We start from the raw sequence: 24,782 nt of genomic DNA on the forward strand, positions 1-24,782 counted from the left end.
ACATTACAGCCTTATTCTAAAATGGATTAAATAGTTTGTTTCACTCATCAATCTACACACAATACCCCATAATGACAAAGCAAAAACAGTTTTTTTATTTTTATGTTTGCAAATCTATTCAAAATAAAATACTTAAATAAGTATTCAGACCCTTTACTCAGTACTTTGTTGAAACACCTTTGCCAGCGATAACAGCCTCAAGTCTCATTGGGTATGATGCTACAAGCTTGGCACACCTGTATTTGGGGAGTTTCTCCCATTATTCTCAGCAGATCCTCTCAAGCTCTGTCAGGTTGGATAGGGAGCGTCAATGCAAAGCTATTTTCAGGTCTTTCCAGAGATGTTCGATCGGGTTCAAGTCCGGGCTCAGGCTGGGCCACTCAAGGACATTCAGAGACTTGTCCCAACGCCAGTCCTGCATCGTCTTTGCTGTGTGCTTAGGGTCGTTGTTCTGATGGAAGGGGAACTTTTGCCCCAGTCTGAGGTCCTGAGCGCACTGGAGCAGGTTTCCATCAAGGAGCTCTCTGTGCTTTGCTCCGGTCATCTTTCCCTCAATCCTGACTAGTCTCCCAGTCCCTGCCGCTGAAAAGCATCCCCATAGCATGATGCTGCCCTCAACATGCTTCACTATAGGGATGGTGCCAGGTTTCGCCCAGACGTGACACTTGGCATAAAGGCCAAAGAGTTCAATATTGGTTTCATCAGACCAGAGAATGTCGTTTCACATGGTCTGAGTCCTTTAGGTGCCTTTTGGCAAACTCCAAGCGGGCTGTCATGTGCCTTTTACTGAGGAGTTGATTCCGTCTGGCCACTCTACTATAAAGGCCTGATTTGTGGAGTGCTGCAGAGATGGTTGTTCTTCTGGAAGGTTATCCCATCTCCACAGAGGAACTCTGGAGCTCTGTCAGAGTGACCATTGGGTTCTTGGTCACCTCTCTGACCAAGGCCCTTCTCCACCGATTGCTCAGTTTGGCCAAGCAGCCAGCTCTAGGAAGAGTCTTGGTGGTTCCAAACTTCCTCCATTTAAGAATGATGGAGGCCACTGTGTTCATGGGACCTTCAATGCTGCCAGAAATTTTTGGTACCCTTCCCCGGATCTGTGCCTTGACACAATCGTCTCTGAGCTCTACGGACAATTCCTTCAATCTAATGGCTTGGTTTTTGCTCTGAAATGCACTGTCCACTGTGGGACCTTATGTGTTCCTTTCCAAATCATGTCCAATTTATTGAACTCCAATCAAGTTGTATAAAAATCTAAAGGAAGATCAATGGAAACAGGATGCACCTGACCTCAATTTTGAGTATCATAGCAAAAGGTCTGAATACTTATGAAAATAAGGTATTTCTGTTTTTGTTATTTTATAAATTCCCCCCAAAAAACTAAAAACCTGTTGTAGCTTTGTCATTGTAGGGTATTGTATGTAGATTGATGAGGAAAAACATTAATTTAATCAATTTTAGAAAAAGGCTGTAACGTAACAAAATGTGGAAAAAGTTCATGTTTTTGCATGGGATGTGTCTCAATCCACCGCACTCCGCATCTGCAGTCGATTACTTTCCAAATGCACTGTATTTTTTCTTCTTTCATCTGTATCCCTCTCTCTCTCTTTCCCCCTCTTCTTCTCCCTCTCTCCCCCCCCCCCCCTCTCTCTCTCCCTCTTTCTTCCCCTCCCCTCCCCTCTCCCTATGTCTGGGTAATCAGCTTATCCTCTGTGTGTCCAGGCCTCTGTGTCTGTGTTCCTCCTCTTTGTTTCAGGTTCATTCAGCACAGAGATTAGAAACGCCTATTTGGCTCTTTTGTCTTTAGCAGCTGAGAGACAACGCTGAGTTACACCACACAGCGCTGGCTGTACTGTTGTATTCATCAACATGCATCTCACTGGGTTACAACATAGCGTAAAGCTCAGTCATCAAGACTCTCATCAGAGATGAACATTAGTGATGTAAACTACACATCAATGTACTCATTGATGAGTTTACACCATACAGTCATCAAGACTCTCATCAGAGATGAACATTAGTGATGTAAACTACACATCGATGTACTCATTGATGAGTTTACACCATACAGTCATCAAGACTCTCATCAGAAACTATCATTGGTAATTTAAACTACACATTGATGCGCTCATCAGAAAGATATAGTGGTGAGTTACACCATACAGTGATGCTTTTATTAAAAAGTAGGTACATTGATGAGTTTCACCACAAAGCATTGCCTTCATCAGAAAAGCATATCGATGAGTTTCACCACATATCACCATCCTAATCAGAAAGACATATTTGGTGAGTTGATCCAAAAAGTAGTGATTTCATTGAAAAGGCACATTGGTGAGTTACAGCACAAAGTATTGGCTTTAAAAATATCCTTATGGCCTCGCGGGTGGCGCAGTGGTCTAAGGCACTGCATCGCAGTGCTAGCTGTGCCACCAGAGATTCTTGGTTCGCGCCCAGGCTCTGTCGCAGCTGGCTGTGACCGGGAGGCCCATGGGGCGGCGCACAATTGGCCCAGCGTCGTCTGGGTTAGGGAGGGTTTGGCTGGCAGGGATATCCTTGTCTCATTACGCACTAGTTACTCTTGTGGCGGTCTGAGTACAGTGCATGCTGACCAGGTCGCCAGGTATATGGTGTTTCCTCCAGCACATTGGTGTGGCTGGCTTCCGGGTTGGATGTGCATTGCGTCAAGAAGCAGTGCGGCTTGGTTGGGTTGTGTTTCAGAGGACGCATGGCTCTTGACCTTTGCCTCTCCCGAGTCCGTATGGGAGTTGCAGTGATGAGACAAGACTGTAACTACTACCAATTGGATACCATGAAATTGGAGTAAAAATCAACAACTAAAAAATCCTTATGAGTCTACTGATGCACCCGTGCATCAATCTAATTAACGTAATAAAAAAATGCCCATCAAAATCCCTCAATTTCTATATATTGTTTTTCCATTGGATGTGTCTCAATCCACCGCACTCCGCATCTGCAGTGGAAAGTGGCAGCTCTGTTTGTCAGACCAAGAGACATCACGAAAATTGGTTTTCTCACGAAAACGTCTGTAGCGTCCAAACGGTTTGGCCTACTAACCAATATGACCACTCAATGGAAAGGTTAGACTCTCACAAGTGTCACGAGACTCGTCTGAAGGTAACCTGCACAAATGAATGGAAGTATGGAGGTTGTCTTGCGACAACAAAAAAAGGCGTTAAATATGTTTTTTTCCCCCCTGAGCTTTCTTATATCTCCTAGACAAAGGACAGACACTTCAAAACCTTACCTTACCTTACCTTATGATAAAACATGTTTACTGTATTTTTTGCCTTTTATTAATGTGTTATTCAATGCGTTTTTATGGGCTGTAGTAGTAGAGGCCAAATTCAATATACAGTGGCAAGAAAAAGTATGTGAACCCTTTGGATATACTTGGATTTCTGCATAAATTGGTCATAACATTTGATCTGATCTTCATCTAGGTCACAACAATAGACAAACACAGTCTGCTTAAACTAATAACACACAAACAGTTATACGTTTTCTTGTCTTTATTGAACACACCGTTTAAATATTCACAGTGCAGGGTGGAAAAGGTATGTGAAGCCTTGGATTTAATAACTGGTTGACCCTCCTTTGGCAGCAATAACCTCAACCAAATGTTTTCTGTAGTTGTGGATCAGACCTGCACAATGGTCAGGAGGAATATTGGACCATTCCTCTTTACAAAACTGTTTCAGTTCAGCAATATTCTTGGGATGTCTGGTGTTAACTGCTCTCTTGAGGTCATGCCACAGCATCTCAATCGGGTTGAGGTCAGGACTCTGACTGGGCCACTCCAGAAGGCGTATTTTCTTCTGTTGAAGCCATTCTGTTGTTGATTTACTTCTGTGTTTTGGGTTGTTGTCCTGTTGCATCAACGTCTGTTGAGCTTCAATTGGCGGACAGATAGCCTAACATTCTCCTGAAAAATGTCTTGATAAATTTGGGAATTAATTTTTCAGTCGATGTCAGCAAGCTGTCCAGGCCCTTAGGCAGTAAAGCAGCCCCAAACCAGCAGCCCCAAACCCACCACCATACTTTACAGTTGGGATGAGGATTTGATGTTGGTGTGTTGTTATTTTTTCTCCACACATAGTGTTGTGTGATCCTTCCAAACAACTCAACTGTAGTTTCATCTGTCCACAGAATATTTTGCCGGTAGCACTGTGGAACATCCAGGTGCACTTTTGCAAACTTCAGACGTGCAACAATGTTTTTTTTGGACAGCAGTGGCTCCCATGAACACCATTCTTGTTTACCATGTTCCAGAGATTTCTGTAAGTCTTTAGCTGACACTCTAGGATTCTTCTTAACCTCATTGAGCATTCTGTGTTGTGCTCTTGCAGTCATCTTTGCAGGACGGCCAGTCCGAGGGGAGTAGCAACAGTGCTGAACTTTCTCCATTTATAGACAATTTGTCTTACCATGGACTGATGAACATCAAGGCTTTTAGAGATACTTTTCTAACCCTAAGTCAACAATTCGTAATCTTCTGAGGTCTTCTGAGATCTCTTCTGTTCGAGGCATGGTTCACATCAGGCAATGCTTCTTGTGAATAGCAAACTCAAATTTTGTGAGTATTTTTTATAGAGCAAGGTAGCTCAAACCAACATCTCCAATGTCATCTCATTGACTGAACTCCAGGTTAGCTGACTCCTGACTCCAATTAGCTTTTGGAGAAGTCATTAGCCTAGGGGTTCACATACTTTTTCCAACCTACACTGTGAATGTTTAAATGATGTATTCAATATAGAAAAGAAAAATACAAGAATGTGTGTATTATTAGTTTAAGCAGGCTGTGTTTGTCTATTGTTGTGACTTAGATGAAGATCAGATCAAATGTGATGACCAATTTATGCAGAAATCTAGGTAATTCCAAAGGGTTCACATACTTTTTCTTGCCACTGTATATACTTTTTTATACACATACAGGGATCCTAGAATTCACAATCAAATAGCTTAATGATCCATGGTAAGACCAATCTAACACAATCCCCCCTGCCCCAGACTTTTAGAGTTTAAAAAGGCATGTTTATGAGTTAAACCACACATTGATATCCTCATCAGAAAAGCACATTGATGAGTGAGTTACCCCACACAATGATGCCTTCATCAGAAAGGCACAACGAACCGTGGTAAACAACAACACAGCCATGCATTCATTGGACAGAGGACACACTCAGGGGAACCCTGCACTAACAGAGAAATGCTTTAATCAATATAATCACTGTGCTGTGGTTCACAATACAGCCATCTAAAGACACGGAACCACACACCATGATTGGTTCAGATGAAGAATGCGTCCCATATGGCACCCTATTCCCTATATAGTGCTCTACTTTTGACCAGTGCCCTGGTCAAAAGTAGAGCACTATATAGGGAATAGGGTGCTGTATAGGGAATCGGGTGCCATTTCAGAGTCAGCCGCACCTACAGTGATGGGTTTAAAAGACACATCTCTGGAATTTTTTCCTGGTCCTTCCAGCCATGCTTCAACGACAGGACACATTGGTGATTTATGCCCCAGGGCAATCAATTAAAAGAGCCGTAGGAGAATTCCTCTGCACCGCAATGGCACAATCAAAGGAAACATTGCAGCATAGCATCCAGACTGCCTGCTGCACAATGACGCTGGTGTTTCAAAAGAGCTACTGATTAATTTCCAGCCCTAGTGTTTCCTTCATCAAAACGCCTTTCTGTACGGTCAGCCAGCTCACAGCTGACAGTTCTGCTATCGGCTCGATTTTCTCCTTCCCATAGATTGGAATGGGCCTTTTCTCATTTGGGCAAAAGTCCATCCTCTGTCTTCTCTCCTCCGTAACCCAGCAACCGATAAGTGGTCGAGAGGTGTGTCAATTCGTTAGTAGGCAAGTGGAAGACGGTACTCCCTTCGAAGATAGCCTCCTTTTGGCGAGGAATCACAAGTGTATTCTACCTCAAAAGAGTTTTGATATCTGATCCACCCCCTATGAATCAGCTATTGTACTGTCAGAAGAGAAAACACACATTTAAAAACGACATGCTACTAATCCATTTATCTATAAAATATCTTGCACAATGAACTTCATTTATTTTTATCACTTTACACATTTATTTTGGGATCCACCCCTGGAACCAACACACAAGTGGAGAAGGAGCTTCTCATTTCATGCAAGCACATTTTTGTCCACGTTCCCTCTCCTCGATTCCCTTTGACCTTTTTCAAAAGGAGGCGAGAGAGGACAGAGGATGCATGAGTTGAGCAAATCTAATTGAGAAAAGGCCTTGGCCTTCCCTCCCTCACACCTGAGTGCTCAACGTTATTGCTCGTTCTTGTTATTGTAATGTTGTAGTAAGATTGATTTATTGTTATGTCATCAGGGATAGACTGAGTTGGTCTGGATTGATGGGATCTGACTTGGATTGATGAGGTCTAATCTTCTTCTTGTTTAGAACTGAGAACTACTGAGAACCACTGCCTCTCAGATCAGATGTTATTGAAGAGAGTGCATGTAATTCGGGTTCATTTTATCACCGTTTTAACTACTAGCACACCAGGCCTCAGTGCTGTGCTTGGTTGTGAGTCTCACCTAACAGGTTGTCTTGCGTATGTGTCAGATCCTAACAAGTCAGAGTCAGAGCTGGAAATATGAAGATGATGATAACACTCTGGTTGCTTCCCAAATGACACCCGATTCCCTACATATTGCACTACTTTTGAGCAGGGCCAATAGGGATCTGGTCAAAAGTAGTGCGCTATTATAGGGAAAAGGGTGCAATTTGGGATGCAGATATGGAGATGATATCACTCTAGATGCGTAGCAAATGGCACTCGATTCCCTACATAGTGCACTATGTTTCTCCAGGGCCCTATGGGCACTATATAATCAAATCAAATTGTATTTGTCACATGCGCCGAATACAACAGGTGTAGACCTTACCGTGAAATGCTGACTTACAAGCCCTTAACCAACAATGCAGTTCAAGAAATAGAGATAAGAAAATATTTACTAAATAATCTAAAGTAAGAAAATACAATGAAATCAAAAAGTAACAAGATATTTACATAACAATAACGAGGCTATATACAGGGGGTACCGGTACCGACTCAATATGCGGGGGTACAGGTTAGTCAAGGTTTGTAAAGTGACTATGCACGGATAATAAACAGCGAGTAGCAGCAGTGTAAAAACAAAGGGGGGAAATCAATGTAAATAGTCCGGGTGGCCATTTGATTATTGTTCAGCAGTCTTATGGCTTGGGGGTAGAAGCTGCCTTTCGGTCCTATACTTGGCGCTCCGGTACCGCTTGCCGTGCGGTAGCAGATAAAACAGTCTATGACAGGTGACTGGAGTCTTTGAAAAAAATGTGGGCCTTCCTCTGACACCGCCTAGTATAGAGGTCCTGGATGTCAGGAAGCTTGGCCCCAGTGATGTACTGGGCTGTACGCACAACCCTCTGTAGTGCCTTACGGTCAGATGCCAAGCAGTTGCCATACCAGGCGGTGATGCAACCGGTCAGGATGCTCTCGAAGGTGCAGCTGTAAAACTTTTTGAGGATCTGGGGACCCATGCCAAATCTTTTCAGTCTCCTGAGGGGGAAAAGGTGTTGTCGTGTCCTCTTCACAACTGTCTTGGTGTGTTTGGACCATGATAGTTAGTTTGTGATGTGGGCACCAAGGAACTTGAAACTCTCGACAGGATCTACTTCAGGTCCGTCGATGTTAATGAGGGTCTGTTCGGTTCTCCTTTTCCTATAGTCCATGATCAGCTCCTTTGTCTCGCTCACATTGAGGGAGTGGTTGTTGTCACCTCCTCCCTATAGGCTGTCTCATCATTGTTGGTGATCAGGCCTACCACTGCTGTGTCGTCAGCAAACTTAATGATGGTGTTGGAGTCGTGCTTGGCCGCGCAGTCGTAGGTGAACAGTGAGTACAGGAGGGGACTAAGTGTGCACTCCCCTGAGGGGCCCAGAGTTGAGGATCAGCGTGGCAGATGTGTTGTTGCCTACCCGTACCACCCGGGGGTTGCCCGTCAGGAAGTCCAAGATCCAGTTGCAGAGAGAGGTGTTTAGTCCCAGGGTCCTTAGCTTAGTGATGAGCTTTGAGGGCACTATGGTGTTGAACGCTGAGTTGTAGTCAATGAACAACATTCTCACATAGGTGTTCCTTTTGTCCAGGTGGGAAAGGGCAGTGTGGAGTGCAATTGAGATTGCGTCATCTGTGGATCTGTTGGGGAAATATGTGAATTGGAGTGGGTCTAGGGTTTCCGGCATGATGGTATTGATGTGAGCCATGACCAGCCTTTCAAAGCAGTTCATGGCTAACGACATGAGTTATATGGTGCGGTAATCATTTAGGCAGGTCACCTTCGCTTCCTTGGGCACAGGGACTATGGTGGTCTGTTAGAAACATGTAGGTTTTACAGACTCGGTCATGGAGAGGTTGAAAATGTCAGTGAAGACACTTGCCAGTTGGTCCACACATGCTTTGAGTACACATCCTGGTAATCTGTCTGGCCACGCGGCTTTGTGAATGTTGATCTGTTTAAAGGTCTTGCTCACATCGGCTATGGAGAGCGGGATCACACAGTCGTCCAGAAAAGCTGGTGCTCTCATGCATGCTTCAGTGTTGCTTGCCTTGAAGCGAGCATAAGAGGATTTAGCTCGTCTGGTAGGCTCGCGTCTCTGGGCAGCTCATGCCTGGGTTTCCCTATGTAGTCCGTAATAGTTTTCAAGCCCTGCCACATCCGATGACATCAGAGCCGGTGTAGTAGGATTCAATCTTAGTCCTGGATTACTTATAAACTTCTGGATTAGTGTCCCGCTCCTTGAAAGCGGCATCTCTAGCCTTTATCTCTGTGTGGATGTTGCCTGTAATCCATGGCTTCTGGTTGGGAAATGTACGTACGGTGACTGTGGGGACAACGTCGTCGATGCACTTATTGATGAAGCCGGTGACTGAGGTGGTATACTCCTCAATGCCATTGGATGAATCCCGAAACATATTCCAGTCTGTGCCAGCAAAACAGTCCTGTAGCGTAGCATCCGCGTCATTTGACCGAGTCACTGGTACTTCCTGCTTTAGATTTTCCTTGTAAGCAGGAATCAAGAGGATAGAATTATGGTCAGATTTTCCAAATGGAGGGCGAGGGAGAGATTTATATGCATCTCTGTGTGCGGGGTAAAAATGGTCAAGAGTTTTTTTTCCTCTGGGTGCACATGTGACATGCTGGTAGAAATGAGGTAAAACCGATTTAAGTTCGCCTACATTAAAGTCCCCGGACACTAGGAGCGCCGCTTCTGGATGAGCATTTTCTTGTTTCCTTATGGCCTTACACAGCTCGTTAAGTGCGGTCTTAGTGCCAACATCAGTTTGTGGAGGTAAATAGACGGCTACGAATAACATAGATGAGAACTCTCTTGGTAGATAGTGTGGTCTACAGCTTATCATGAGGTATTCTACCTCAGGTGAGCAATACATCAATACTTCTTTAATATTAGACATCGCGCACCAGCAGTTATTGACAAATAGACACACACCCCCACCCCAGACGTACCTGCTCTGTCCTGCCGATGCACGGAGAAGCCAGCCAGCTCTATATTATTTGTGTTGTCATTCAGCCACGACTCGGTGAAACATAAGATATTACAGTTTTTAAAGTCCCATTGGTAGGATAGTCTTAATCATAGATCTTCCAGTTTGTTTTACAATGATTGCACGTTGGCCAATAATACGGAGGCTAGTGGTGGTTTACCTACTCGTCGGCAAATTCTTACAAGGCACCACGCCCTCCTCCCCCTTTTTCTCCGTATTTTCTTCATGGTGATGATGGGGATTTGGGCCTTGTCTTGACAAAGCAGTATATCCTTCGCGTCGGACTCATTAAAGAAAAAATCTTTGTCCAGTTCGAGGTAGTCATCGCTTTTTTGATGTCCAGAAGCTCTTTTCGGTCATAAGTGACGGTAGCAGCAACATTATGTACGAAATGAGTTACAAACAATGCAAAAAACAAACAAAATAGCACAGTTGGTTAGGAGCCCGTAAAACGTCAGCCATCCCCTCCAGCGCCAGTATAGAAATAGGGTGCCATTTGAGGTGCACAATCTGCTTAACGCTCAATGGCAATTCTCTTCTACACATTGTTGTCTGCGTCCCAAATGGCACCCTATTCCCTATATAGTGCACTCTGAGACCTATAGTACTCCACTATACAGTGCATTCGGAAAGTATTCAGACCCCTTGACTTTTTCTACATTTTGTTGCGTTACAGCCTAATTCTAAAATGGATTCAATTCTTTTTTTTACTCATCAATCTACACACAATAACCCATAATGACAAAGAAGAAACAGGTTTTACATAAATATTCAGACCCTTTAGTCAGTACTTTGTTGAAGCACATTCGGCAGCGATTACAGCCTCAAGTCTTCTTGGGTATGACGCTACAAGCTTGGCACACCTGTATATGGAGACTATCTCCCATTCTTCTCTGCTGATCCTCTCAAGCTCTGTCAGGTTGGATGGGAGCATCGCTGCACAGCTATTTTCAGATCTCTTTTTAGGTGGACTCCAATAAAGTTGTATAAATATCTCAAGGATGATCAATGTAAACAGGTTGCACCCGAGCTCAATTTCAAGTCTCATAGCAAAAGGGTCTGAATACTTATGTGAATAAGGTATTTCTGTTTTTGTTATTTTATACATTTGCTAACATAACATTTTTTTTTCACTTTGTCATTATGGGGTATTGTGTGTAGATTGATGAGGAAAAAAATTGATTTAATCAATTGTAGAATAAGGCTGTAACGTAATGAAATGTGGAAAAAGGGAAGGGGTCTGAATACTTTCCGAATGCACCGTATAGGAAATAGGGATGCAGACGTAGAGATTATAACACTGCTTATGGCTCAATCAAAATGATTCACTATCTATACGTCTGTCTGTTGATTATCGTTTTGTTCTATGGAGCTTAATCAATCATCATCACATAATTAATCAACCATCATGATAATGAGATAGGAGTAATAATTAGGGTATTTCAGTTGCCTAAGAATCTGGTGCAAATAGAGAGCAGTGCTAATCAAAGAATGCGTCCAAAGTGGCACCCTATTTTCTATATAGTGCACTACTTTTGTCAAAAGTAGTGCACTATACAGGATAGAGGGTGCCATTTGATCAGGGGAACAGACAGACAGGTGTTGTTACTGGGTGGCAGGTAGCCTAGTGGTTAGAGTGTTGGACTAATAACCGAAAGGTTGCAAGATTGAATCCCCGAGCTGACAAGGTAAAAATCTGTTGTTCTGCCCCTGAACAAAGCAGTTAACCCACTGCTCCTAGGCTGTCATTGAAAATAAGAATGTGTTCTTAACTGACTTGCCTAGTTAAAAAAATTAAATACTGTAACAGGTCAGTTAATCAGCTGGTGAAACAAATGGAAAATTGGCCCAGCCGGCTGCGCTCTTTGTCGCTATCCATCTCTCTCTCTCATTTTTCATTTCTCCCACTCTGTCCCCTCTCTCCTCTTTGTTTGTCTCTCCCTCCCTCTCTTTCTCTTTCTCTGTTTGTTCGTCACTCACTCCCTCCCCCTCTCTCCCTCCCTCTCTGTCTGTTTGTCTCCCTCTCTCTCTCATTCCTCTCTCCCTTTCTGTCTCTCAGCAGTTCTCCAGTAGGACTGCATCCCTTTTCTCCACCCTTCTCTGAAAGTGTGCACTTGCACACTTCTTCCCGTCATGGATTCAACAATGGTGGAAACTGCCTCTAGCCAATGATTACGCCAATCCAATACTTTTAAATCCATGACGCATAGTGTGCAAGTGCACACCTTGGGAAACGGGTGGGAAACGGGTGGAGAATAAGGACGCAGAACAACTTTGGATCTTTCCTGCCTATATACAGGGGCTTGCAAAAGTATTCACCCGCCTTGGAATTTTTCCTATTTTGTTGCCTTACAACGTGGAATAAAAAAATGTTTTGGGGGGTTTACACAACATGCCTACCACTTTGAAGATGCAAAATATTTTTTATTGTGAAACAAAAAAGAAATAGGACAACAACAAAAAAACTTGAGCGTGCATAACTATTCAACCCCCCAAAGTCAATACTTTACTTAGAGACACCTTTTGCAGCAATTACAGCTGCAAGACTCTTGGGGTATGTCTCTATAAGCTTGGCACATCTAGCCACTGGGATTTTTGCCCATTCATCAAGGCAAAACTGCTCCAGCTCCTTCAAGTTGGATGGGCTCCGCTGGTGTACAGAAATCACAGATTCTCAATTGGATTGAGGTCTGGGCTTTGACTAGGCCATTCCAAGACATTTAAATGTTTCCCCTTAAACCACTCAAGTGTTACTTTAGCAGTATGCTTAGGGTCATTGTCCTGCTGGAAAGTGAACCTCCGTCCCAGTCTCAAATCTCTGGAAAACTGAAACCGGTTTCCCTCAAGAATTTCCCTGTATTTAGCGCACTCATTCCTTCAAATTTGACCAGTTTCCCAGTCCCTGGCGATGAAGAACATCCCCACAACATGATGCTGCCACCACCATGCTTCACTGTGGGGATGGTAATCTCGGGGTGATGAGAGGTGTTGGGTTTGCGCCAGACATAGCATTTTCCTTGATGGCCAAAAAGCTACATATTAGTCTCATCTGACCAGAGTACCTTCTTCCATATGTTTGGGGAGTCTCCCACATGCCTTTAGGCGAACACCAAACGTGTTTGCTTATTTTATTTTTTAAGCAATGGCTTTTTTCTGGCCACTCTTCCGTAAAGCCCAGCTCTGTGGAGTGTCCGGCTTAAAGTGGACAGATACTCCAATCTCCGCTGTGGAGCTTTGCAACTCCTTCAGGGTTATCTTTGGTCTCTTTGTTGCCTCTCTGATTAATGCCCTCCTTGCCTGGTCCGTGAGGTTTGGTGGGTGGCCCTCTCTTGGCAGGTTTGTTGTAGTGCCATATTCTTTCCATTTTTAATAATGGATTTAATGGTGATCTGTGGGATGTTCAAAGTTTTCAATATTTTTTTATAACCCAACCCTGATCTGTACTTCTCCACAACTTTGTCCATGACCTGTTTGGAGAGCTCCTTGGTCTTCATGGTGCCGCTTGCTTGGTGGTCCCCCTTGCTTAGTGGTGTTGCAGACTCTGGGGCCTTCCAGAACAGGTGTATATATACTGAGATCATGTGACAGATCATGTGACACTTAGATTGCACACAAGTGGACTTTATTTAACTAATTGTGTGACTTCTGAAGGTAATTGGTTGCACCAGATCTTATTTAGGGGCTTCATAGCAAAGGGGGTGAATACATATGCACACACCACTTTTGAAATCCAAATAAAAATCTATTTCAATTACAGGTTGTAATGCAACAAAATAGGACAAACGCCAAGGGGGATGAATATTTTTGCAAGGCACTGTACCTATATTTATTGTGATCTAAAAGGGCAAAACTGATCCTAGATCAGCACTCCTACTCTGAGTCGCTTGATACATACGGCCCCAGGTTTGAAAACCAGTGGCCTGGGCTGGGCCATCCAGAGTAGAGAGAGAGAGTTAGAGGGCGATGTAGAAGCTTAGGCCTCTTTATTAATGTCACAGTCACTAGCCAGTAATTCCCTCAGGCTTCTTGTACTCCAGCTTGTTAATGAGTCAGTGCTTATCATTCAGCATTGTTAACAGGCTAGAGCCTCCCTCCCATCCTCCCTTGAGCCACTCATGATTGTCGAGGTAACAGTCCCAAATAGCACCCTATTCCCTTTATAGTACACTACTTTTGACAAAGGCCCACTATATAAGGAATATGCTGCCATTTGGGATGCAACCAGTCAGTCAGTCAAAAACAAACAGCACGCCTGTCAGCCAGGTTCTGCGTCTCAAATGGCAGCCTATTTCCTATATCTGTCCTGGTTAAAAATAGTGCACTATATAGGTAATAGGGTGCCATTTGGGACATTAGTCGGTCAGCCAGTCAACAATAAACAGCCCACAGGAAATCGGTGGTGTGAGTGGTTCTTTTAGTAGGCCTCTATGCTGCCAGAGCCCCATTCCCTGAGCAGACTAAAGTGAACTGCTGGCACAGAACAGAGGCCATCCCTCTCTCCCGTCTGTAAATCTCAACCAAATTAATGATTGGTCTACACCCGCATGCCGTCCTTTAATATTTATTCATTATTGGTCACAGCTGAAAGAGCAGCCTCTCTCTGCCTCACTTAATCCAGCGGTCCACTGCCGAGCCGCACGAGACAGAATGCACTGAGGTAAATAAACTATTAACCACGTTGTGTTGTGGTCTTCTCTATGAGACCACACAATGGTTGCATCCCAAATGGCACCCTGTTCCCTACATATTGCTCTATGGGCTCTGATCCCAGATGGCTCTAAGGGCCTGGACAAAAGTAGTGCACTACATCAGAAATAGGGTGCCATTTGGGATGCAAACATTATTCCCTGAGGTCTGTAATTTGGCCTCTGCAGACAAGGGGCACCGTCAGTGACGAGAGGCTAGCGGCCACAATGTGTGTGTGTGTGTGTGTGTGTGTGTGTGTGTGTGTGGACACAACACACAGGCCTAAGGTAACTGGGTTAGCGATACAGAAACAGGAGGCTGTAATCCAAATGGCACCCTATTCCCTATATGTTTGCTTTTTTGACCAGAGCCCTTAAGGAAACCCATAGGGTTCTGGTCAAAAGTACTGCACTACATAGGGGATGCCATTTGGTACTTATTCTTGCCCAATCACAGTGATCTAATATGTATCCTTCAGCGATATACTCCATCTGAACTGCTCCACTGCACATCAAGCTGTGGAAAATGGATTTGTCAAATTGTGTGCAATTAGAAGCTCCCTGTATGGGGGCCACAGCACAGACAAACCGTTAGCGCTGTCCTTTCCCTGGCTTGGACATACTGCTCATATGGGGTTTCTTCATTCTGCATCAAATGTTTAAATGAGCGCTGACATACAATATGCACGCTCTCTCCTGTATTGTTTCGCTAATACATATCATTCATGTGCATTTTGTGTCTGGGCGGAAGAAAGTAAGAGACAACCATAACATGGAGGCTTTGAAAGCTTGAAAGCAACAGTATAGATGTTGAGGCATGTTGTAGTGACAGACAGGCTTGGTGCATCTGATGGTTTAACTGCAGTGCATGGATCTGTCTAGCTAATCGCTTTTCCTCTCTGATACATAACATTGCATTATTTACGCTAAGTAGGCCCTTCTGTTCAGTGCCTTTTAAAATGAACTCCCCATTCACCGGCCATTATCACCATTATTTGACCCCCCTTCCCCTTCATCTCTCCCCTCCATCCATCTATCTAGGTCTCTGTTCCAAATGGCACCCTATCCCCTATATAGTGCACTACTTTTGATGAGGGCCCTATGGGCAATGTGGAACGCAGACTACCGCTAGGTCGGACACACAACATTAAGCCATGTGTTGCTGTATATCAATAATTTAAGTCCCAAAAATGTATGTACCAATCGCCGATTGCTCCTTTAATTAACAACCTGATCAGATAAGCTAGATTGAATGGCTCCCAGTTGATCAACAACAGTGTAAAACAGCTTTTAGCTACAACCAAAAAGCTCAGGGAATCCAATGGTAGTTCTTACATGGTCAATTCTCCACCAATACAAACCCTAATCAAATGTGACATATTTCTGAATGCGAGAAGTCCTCTTTGCACTGCAGGTGCACATTTCAATCTTGGTGTTGGATTGACAAAATAAGCTCCACATGAAGAACCAAAATCACTATCAGGTCTATGCCCTCTCAATTTTAGAAATCAGGACTTTATCTCATCTTATACATGCTTGAATTTGATGAATATTTTCGATAATTGCAATCGTTATTTATATTTACCGGGCCGTGAAAGGATTTCATTAGCATGTGCTCAACACTGACCTCAGTTGCATCCCTATGGGGCCTAGTCAAAAGCAGTGTACTATATAGGGAATAGGGTGCCATTTGGGACTGGCCCCTTATCTCAGAAGCAGCAGAAGATTGTTTATCATCCCTACCCCCAGCAGTAGGTTACAGCTTCTCACTGACCATTGACTCACATTGACAACCCCTCCACACTGCTCTCACCACATATTTCATACGCAGAAGCACAGAAAATACAGTTATGCATAATTCAACAGACAGTAAAAACAGCTGACATAGTTAAAGTAAGTGCAAGTGTTTGCATGCGTTCAAATTTGTGGGGTTCTGTGTGAGTGCACATCTGCAATAGTGAGAGAATATAGTCTAGTGTTTTGTTTTTTAGAGTCTGATAGTGAGTCTGGGATAGTTACTCTCTATTATATAGGCTATAAGATTACTACATGCTTGTGTCTGACCCCCGTCGGTCAACAATTACTGATAGAACAAATCAATACTTAAAAAGTTGATTTTTTGCCAATCATTGGCTGTTTAATCGACAGACAGTTGATGATTGATAGACGTGTGTGTGTGTGTGTCCACTGAGAGCAGTGTGTGGTGTGTGTGTGTGTGTGTGTGTGTGTGTGTGTGTGTGTGTGTGTGTGTGTGTGTGTGTGTGTGTGTGTGTGTGTGTGTGTGTGTGTGTGCGTATCCATGTGTGTGTGGCCTACTGTATCCATTGAGGGCTCTCCCAATGATCAATTTTCAATGTCTCTAATGACCATGAGCATATTGGCCCCACATAATAATGTGCAGGGGTAGTCTATGTATGCGCACCTATGTTGGTGACACCAAGAGAGGCATAGCACAGGCCTGTTTGTGCACATGTAAGTCACACACATTCTTCAAAAACAAGAGCAGAAATTCAGTTGGAGTTCAGGGGGAGGGGGGAGGTGCCCCATGAGCTTATTATTAACGGCTCCGTGACTCCCTTGTAATCACACGGTAACAAATAAAACGTCAACAGGATAGAGCGTCAGATAGTGGAGGGGAAGAGGGGGGAGTGTGGGAGGAGGGGTGAGAGAGACGCTTACCAAAAACGATGAAGTTGCTCTGAACAGAGGCTGCCAGTAGTGTCAATAAGCTCAGAGTCCATAGACCAGGGACCGGGTAAGAAGGGAACGCCATGGTCGGTTGGACACACAGATCTGTTTGTTCGTCTCAATGAATCCTCACGAGGGTAGGCAGAAGAGCACCGGAGTGTTACCGGAGTTTTACCTACAGCAGTGGAGATAAAACAACACCATTATTGATGAATTGCTTGCTTTCTGATTGGTTGGCTGGAGCTGAATAAACGTTTGGACATCGCTATTCACGTAACTGCTCCATGGGTTTTATCAATCTGCCTGTGTCGTAAAGTATCGGGTGGTGACGCAGTGATCAAGCCTATAGCCTACTGCCGTAAAAGGCAACTGTATAAATCACTAAAGGCGGAAAATCAGTGTCTGTTATCATTGCCCTAAATCAGGGGTTCTCAAAGCAGGGTCCACGGCCAGATCTCAAAATATTTATGTGTAATTTTTTTTTACATTTCATTCTTTTAATGAATATTACTAACAACTGTTTAAACAACTTTTGGCCATGGATCTGTGGAATAAGTTTAAAGTGTGCAATACAATACAATACAATACATTGTTCTATTTTTAAGTTGTTGTTCTGATTATGAGGGGGTCCCTGATGAATTTGTTATTACAAATGGGTTCCCCGGCCCCAAAAAGTTTGAGAACCCCTGCCCTAAATGTATTCAATCCACCTCTAAGCGTAAAGGTGCAGTGCCAATTATAAGCAGTATTTTTTAGAAAGTCAGTCGGAGTCTCAACTTACTGTTAGATTAGGATAGTAGTTAGGATAGTAGAATACACAAACTGCATTTTCGAAAATTGGTAGTGCATCAGCAGTTTTTCTCTTGTTGTGTCAGTCACTGACAGTCACTCAATTAGCCCATGTCAGCTAACATTTTATAAATTGCTAGGTACGTATCATGGCTGAATTACTGACCGGGCACACGAGGCACATGCCCAGGGTCCCCAACCTCCAGGGGGCCCTCATTGATTTTGTTAGTCACTCTCACTCAGATATCATATGAACATGGCATTAGTCATGGCAAAATGTGTAGAATTGGGAAAAATGTGCTTTAAAACGGCAATTTCTTCTTTCAATCCCATGGCAAAATGTATAGAATTGCAGGAAATTAGCTTTACAACTCCAAAGTTTTCTCTCCGCCGCATGGCAAAATGAGTAGAATAGCATGAAATTAATTCAAACCATTAAAAATGCTCTCTCTGCCTCATGCACAGAATTGCAGGACATTCACTTTAAGTCTGCACATTTGTCTGTCCACTGCCAAGACTGGGGACACAAAAATGTTTTTCCCACGAGGTGGGGGGGAGACCAAATCTTGCTTTGGTCCCCGAGAATGCTACAAACTGCCCTGTATAGGTGGGATGTTTTCTGGGACCAAAACAACTCTTGTTAACTACAAATAACACAAATCAAATCCCCCTATTGGCCAAGCAAAACGCAGGAGTGAGCAGCAAGAAGCCTGCACCTGTCGCCCGCTGAGAATTCCGTCTGTGCTTCACATGACACAGATGTAACGCACATTGTGTCACTATAATACATACCCTCAGGCTCTCACATGCACATAGCCTTACATGGCAGCCGAGGCAAGGCTAGGATCTATCCTCGAAATGCTCCTTCATTGTCACCGTTCGGTTCAGCGGAAGCGCGAGCCATGGCGAGAGAGAGGTTGCCTGCGGGACGGGCGGGCGAATATAGGGCGGGGATAGGATATGGCAGGGGGATGTTTATTCTTGGTGGAACCATTCGAAGAGTATGTCAAGAAAAACACAGAACTGATTGGTAGGCTATAATAACATTATTGCGGATCACCACTACAAGGGATTGGATAAGTCCAACCTAAAGATAGGTATAGCCTACAAGGCACCTGCAATGCTGCTGGATGCGGCGTAAATCTAGAAAGGAGCCCCGGTAGGAGCCACATTTCCTACACCTTTCTCCCAATAAACGAAATTAGCCTACGTGTGGAGGAAATCGGAGACACCTAGTAGCCTATAAACGTGGAAATGAAGGCGCAAACAGCGCGCTGTTGCAGCCACACGACCAACCAGTGTTAAAAGCCATGAGGGAAGGGGAGGGGAGAGACGGCGGGGCATAACGTAGCTACAGTCCAATAACAAAAAGCATATTCGCACTAAATTATACAACGCGTCTAGCGTTTTATTCCCGGGTCAAGATAACGGTTTACCTCCACCACCTGCCAGTAACCTAGGCTACTGAGCGAGGCGCACGCAGAAACATTCCAGGACAGGAACGCATCGTATTTACAACAGTGACAGGTGTCTCCCGTTCGCTTACAGCCCGGACACAGCCAACAACAATAATATTCCTAGGGACAGACATAGCAGCATACACACCGATATACGCCTCTGGAGTCCGGGTCCTGCACTATTTGTCGCCGTTGGTTCTGGTCTGGAAGTGGTCCTTGTGATGCAGGATAGCTGGCGCTGGATCTGATCTGGATATGTCTATATTGACTTTTTATCTTCCTTCTTCGGCTTCTTGTTTTTCTTGCGTTTTCCCTCTCTCCACGGCTACCGTTCACTGCAGCAAAAACAGTCTGTCTGAACGACAGGAGGGAGGAGGGGTGGCGTGTGGGGCGGAGGAGTGAGGGAGGGGGAGGGGATTTTAATACGATTTGGCCCGTACCATTCGGATAACAGAGCCAGCGCATACTGCCTGGAAGAGGGAGAGACACGCAGAGAGAGAGAGAGAGAGAGCTAAGAAACAGATTGAGATATATTTGGAAAGAAAGAGAAAAACTGAGATTTCATAGGCTATTCATATAGATTGTATGCCCAGTCATCTCATAGTATTGTTCTTAGCCTCTTATAGACAAATTAGAATTGTTCTTTCTTAATTGATCTTTTATCTTATTATAATAGGTATTTTTATTATTATATGTTTAGTCATAATAGTCTATAGGTAGAAGTGGTATCTAGGCATAGTCCCCATAGATAACTGATGTAGTCCTAGACCTAACACTTAAGAATCAATGTTTTACTCTGCTTTCTGAACTGGAGTTGGGGCCTTTTTGGCTGACAGCGCAAGGCGTGGTCTGTCTGAGTGGAATCAACACGCGCCAGGCCCGCCAGGTGGGTGTTCAGTGGAGGGGGGCGGTTCAACTCGCGAGGGGATTAAGGATTAGTTTTGCACGCGGATTAGTTCGTGTGTGTGGGGAGGCATGGGGTTAAAACATGGTGGATGGCGGCACGAAAAGCCCAATCACTACCATAGGCAACAAACAGGAGGCAGGAGGAAATCATTGTCAAACTGGGGGATAGGCAGGGGATCACCAAACTGACAGCTGTAGTAGCAGCAGGATTGTTTTTACAAATATAATGTCTCTTAAAATTCAACACATAGAGACACATATGCCTACTCATTGCAGCATTTTATGCGTCCGTATAATTCAAACGTGGTGTTTTAATTAGTTGTTGGAGAGGACTGAAATTGTAGTGTCTCTAAAAAGTCCCTGACAGGGCAGGCATGTAAGTGCAGGACAGCTCCAGGTGCTGAAAACAGAAGCACGAGGCAAAGAGTTGTCATTGCGCGCATTCCTATACGAGCGCCAGTTGCATAATCAACATAAAATATCAACATGTAATTTGATCTATTTTGTGATGATGGTGTAGGCCTAGGCCTAGAATACTTAATTTGTGTAATTGAAACAAATGTGCACACAGGCACGTGCAATGAGTCCAACGTTCAATTTGTGTTTTGATTTTTTTTTTTTATATGGCTTTGGCCTAATATATGATTAAAAGTAGTTACATAATGTAACACTCATTATTGCCCATAATTACAATTATTATCATCATTTTCCACATACTGGCAGTCAGAGAGGGTATAGCCTATTCTATATTCCTCATGAATGACTTATGGATAGATGTGTGAATGAATTCAGATCACAGAAAGAAAGGATAAGTGGGTGGAAAAGAATGCAAAGACAGATGGGTGTCTGAGTTAAGATGTCAAGCTAGAGCTGTAGTCTTCCAAGGGAAAGTGTCTGATGAGGTAAGTCACTCCGTACCAAGCGGCGCATGTATTGCGCACAGATTTCCGACTACTGCTAAAGGATATCGCGGTACTGCGATGAGAACTGATAATAAAATACATGGCTTAGAGAAACCAAAGCACATCTGTTCTGGAAATGGCATGCTTCGTTTTATAGAAAAATTATATTATTTTGCCACAGAATGTCCATTAGCTTATCTCCACATTGAGAGACAACATACACATTCGTATGGACACAATGTTGTAGTAAAATCAAAGGTATGCGTTAGGCTAATTTATACATATGCTAGGTTTATGTTTTCTAAAAAGCCACCTGGCTCCTGATATAACTCATCTCTGCCGGGACTCGAACCCGGAGCCTCTGGATTAGAAGTCCAGCGCGCTATTCCATTGCGCCACAGAGACTGAGTCTCACCAAATTGTGAAAAGAGGGTTTATATTTCTACCTACCGTATACAGCATCCTCATCACGCAGCATCAGGACCACTTGGCTGCTGTTCACCGACAGACCGGTAGAGGTCGCGCTAACAGCATCACTATGCAGCGCCAAGATGGCGATATCAGTCTCTGTGCGTTTCATCTGAGGGATAGGCAAACATCTTTGATTTCATGCATAATTATGCTGAGTAATTATTTGAAAAATACAATATTAAGTGCATTTGTAACAATTCATGTAACTTGTAAATATCAGATACAAGCATCCGATAAAATTATGCTCTTATCATGGAGGTTTCCCCCTATCTCTCTTGGTGAATACAATCTATTACTCTTTCCTTATGTCACCTCTTTTTCTCTAGACCATGCGCTCTCTGAGATCTAAAGGGCGTAAAGTAGCTTAAATGTAGTAGCTTAAACCGTGCGCCATCACACGCAAATTGATTTTGTTCAACCACACCAGAAGCGATCAGGACGTGCAGGTTGAAATATCCAAACAAACTCTGAACCAATTATATTAATTTGGGACAGGTCAAAAAGCATTAAACATTTATGGCAATGTATCTAGCTAGCTTGCTGTTGCTAGCTAATTTGTCCTTGTTTAAACATTGGGTTGTTACTCGTCTTCTCCTCCTTCCTTCTTTTTGTTCTTTGGACTTTATATGGCGGTTGTCAAACAACTTTACAACTGACAGGAGTGTGGACCTCATCTTTCAATCACCCATGTGGCTATATGCACCTAAAAACCAATGAGGAGATGGCACGTGGGTATATGCTCCTAGAAACAGGAGGTGGCAGGTAGCCTAGTGGTTAGAGCGTTGGGCCAGTAACTAAAAGGTTGCTAGATTGAATCCCTGAGCTGTCAAGGTAAAAATCTTTTGTTCTGCCGTCATTGTAAATAAGAATTTGTTCTTAACTGACAAAGGTTAAATAACACAATGATGGGAGAGGCTGTACTTGCAGCATGTTGAGCATCACAAACAGAAGCAATTTGTATTTTAGCGCCTGGCCGTGCATCGTTCTTGACTGGAATCAGGTTGGAACCACCAAGACTCTTCCCAGAGCTGGCCACCTGGCCAAACTGAGCAACCAGGGGAGAAGAACCTTGAACAGGGAGGTGACCAAGAACCCAATGGTCTCTCTGACAGAGCTCCAAAGTTCCTCTGTGGAGATGGGAGAACCTTCCAGAAGGACAACCATCTCTGCAGCACTCCACCAATTAGGCCTTTATGGTAGAGTGGCCAGACGGAAGCCTTTCCCCCCTGTAGGCTGTCTCGTCATTGTTGGTAATCAAGCCTACTACTGTTGTGTCATCTACAAACTTGATGATTGAGTTGGAGGCATGCGTGGCCACGCAGTCATGGGTGAACAGGGAGTACATGAGGGGCCTGAGCACGCGCCCTTGTGGGGCCCCTGAGTTGAGGATCAGTGTAGGGGTGTTGTTTCCTACCTTCACCACCTGCGGGCGGCCTGTCAGGAAGTCCAGGACCCAGCTGCAGAGCCCACAGCTTAATGATGAGCTTGGAGGGTACTATGGTGTTGAAGGCTGAGCTGTAGTCAATGAACAGCATTCTTACATAGGTATTCCTCTTGTCCAGATGGGATAGGGCAGTGTGCAGTGCGATGGCGATAGCATCGTTTGTGGATCTATTGGGGCGGTATGCAAACTGAAGTGGGTCTAGGGTGTCAGGTAAGGTGGAGGTGATATGATGCTACATATGTCTCGTGTCTGAGCCATTAAATTGCGACTCCACTTTGTCTCTGTACTGGTGTTTTGCCTGCTTGATTGCCTTACGGCGGGAATAACTGCACTCTTTGTATTCAAACATATTCCCAGTCACCATGCCGTGGTTAAATGCGGTGGCTCGTTCTTTTAGTTTTGTGTGAATGCTGCCATCTATCCACGGTTTTTGGTTTGGGTATGCACTATATAGGAAATAGGGTGCCATTTGAGAGACAGACACACACATTAATAAGCAGCATGTTGAGGCCCACCATTATATCACAGCCTAGTATTCTTTACAGACAGCAACAAAACAAAACCAAACAGGATCAGGTGCAGAGAGAGAGAGAGCACAGCTCCTGTGTGGCTCAATAAGAGGTGTAGCCTCAGGCATATTGTAGTTAGTTCAGAAATCACAACTAGTTTCAGACGTAGTGTACCCACATCCAATAACTTGCAGGTGCTCATCAAATAAAGACAGATACATGCATGCATACTGATGAATGCTCCCACAGTTTAATACGTTTCAAACACCAAATCGCGGGAACATTCAGCAAAGTGCAGTTATCCATATCAGTGGCATCCCATCACTCAGGGCAGGTGGGGCAGAGCAAAAATAAAATATATATATATTTTTTCTTCTAAATTGGGGGGGTGGTTTGCCTGTTTTGCACAATACGTGTCACATATCAGTTTGCAAACAATGTAAAAAAATATATATATATATCATTGAGTGAGGCTGTTCAAAAATGCAGGTTTTTCAGCTTAGCTCAGTGTTTTCTGTCTTGGTTGTGCGAGCGAGCAGAAAATAGGAGCATTGCACCGTGATTGGCTCAGTGTTCTTTCACTCATGGGGACACTACGTCATCGCCAAGTTTAAGAACTTAGTAAGGGTATACATCCAAAATTTCAGCCCTTTGGGTCCTGCCATAGAGTTATATTACAAGTTCCCTTCCAGGAAGGCTCAAGGTCATTGGCCGCAGATAAAATTACTTAAAATCACATTATACGTACAGTAGCTTTGATTGGACTGATCATGTCAACATCTTACTTTATAAGTCTTAGCTAGCACTCATCATCATGAATCAAGTCGACAATCTACTGGAAAATCCTTTTTAATCCTTGTCATATGAAGATGAATAATTTAGAGAAACTATATACAAAACGTATTGGTGCTCATCGGCCATTGGACATAAAGATTACACAAGTTGGAAATCACAAATTCAACAATGAGTGGTTTATAAGGAATCAGTGGCTAACTGCAAGCATTGGAAAGCAATCACTAACATTAGCCTGCTATTCAATGGAGTGGTTTTTCTGTTGTTGAGTTTCCACCATAAATCCAGAGAATGCCAGACTTTGATGAAAGTATGATGACAAAATTTGCCCCCAAAGGACCGCCGCGCCACCTTCACAAGGTGAGTCCAAAAATGTATTGTATGCTGCTGCATAAATTATATAACATGCAAAGGAGATATGTATACTGTAGCTAAGAAAGTATTACTAAGTGTATGTTGTGTAGTAAGCTGTTAGTAGCCCATGTGACTCACCGTAATAATTTGGTCTATTTTCACCAATGCGGCATTGTAAACACATCGTTCG

The 24,782-nt window shown here is 43.7% G+C and overlaps 1 protein-coding gene and 1 non-coding gene across 6 annotated transcripts in view; both read right to left on the bottom strand.

The window, feature by feature from the left end:
- The window catches only part of LOC106600493 (cell adhesion molecule 3), a 58,444-nt gene extending 38,835 nt beyond the window's left edge, over positions 1 to 19,609 (bottom strand). For all 5 annotated transcript variants that reach the window (XM_014191883.3, XM_014191882.3, XM_014191880.3 and 2 more), the window contains exons 1-2: positions 19,363 to 19,609; positions 16,960 to 17,143 (exon numbers count right to left, since the gene is read on the bottom strand). In XM_014191883.3, the coding sequence (XP_014047358.1) occupies positions 16,960 to 17,053 (94 nt within the window). In that variant the 5' untranslated portion in view covers positions 17,054 to 17,143; positions 19,363 to 19,609. The remainder of the gene's footprint in view (positions 1 to 16,959; positions 17,144 to 19,362) is intronic.
- A 1,744-nt stretch (positions 19,610 to 21,353) lies between these two features.
- On the bottom strand, positions 21,354 to 21,427 carry trnar-ucu (transfer RNA arginine (anticodon UCU)). Its single transcript has one exon. It is a non-coding gene; the product is annotated as a tRNA-Arg (tRNA).
- Positions 21,428 to 24,782: the final 3,355 nt, after the last annotated feature.

The sequence above is a fragment of the Salmo salar genome, chromosome 03 (assembly GCF_965601325.2).
Source record: "Salmo salar chromosome 03, fSalSal1, whole genome shotgun sequence".
Taxonomy (NCBI): Eukaryota; Metazoa; Chordata; class Actinopteri; order Salmoniformes; family Salmonidae; genus Salmo; species Salmo salar.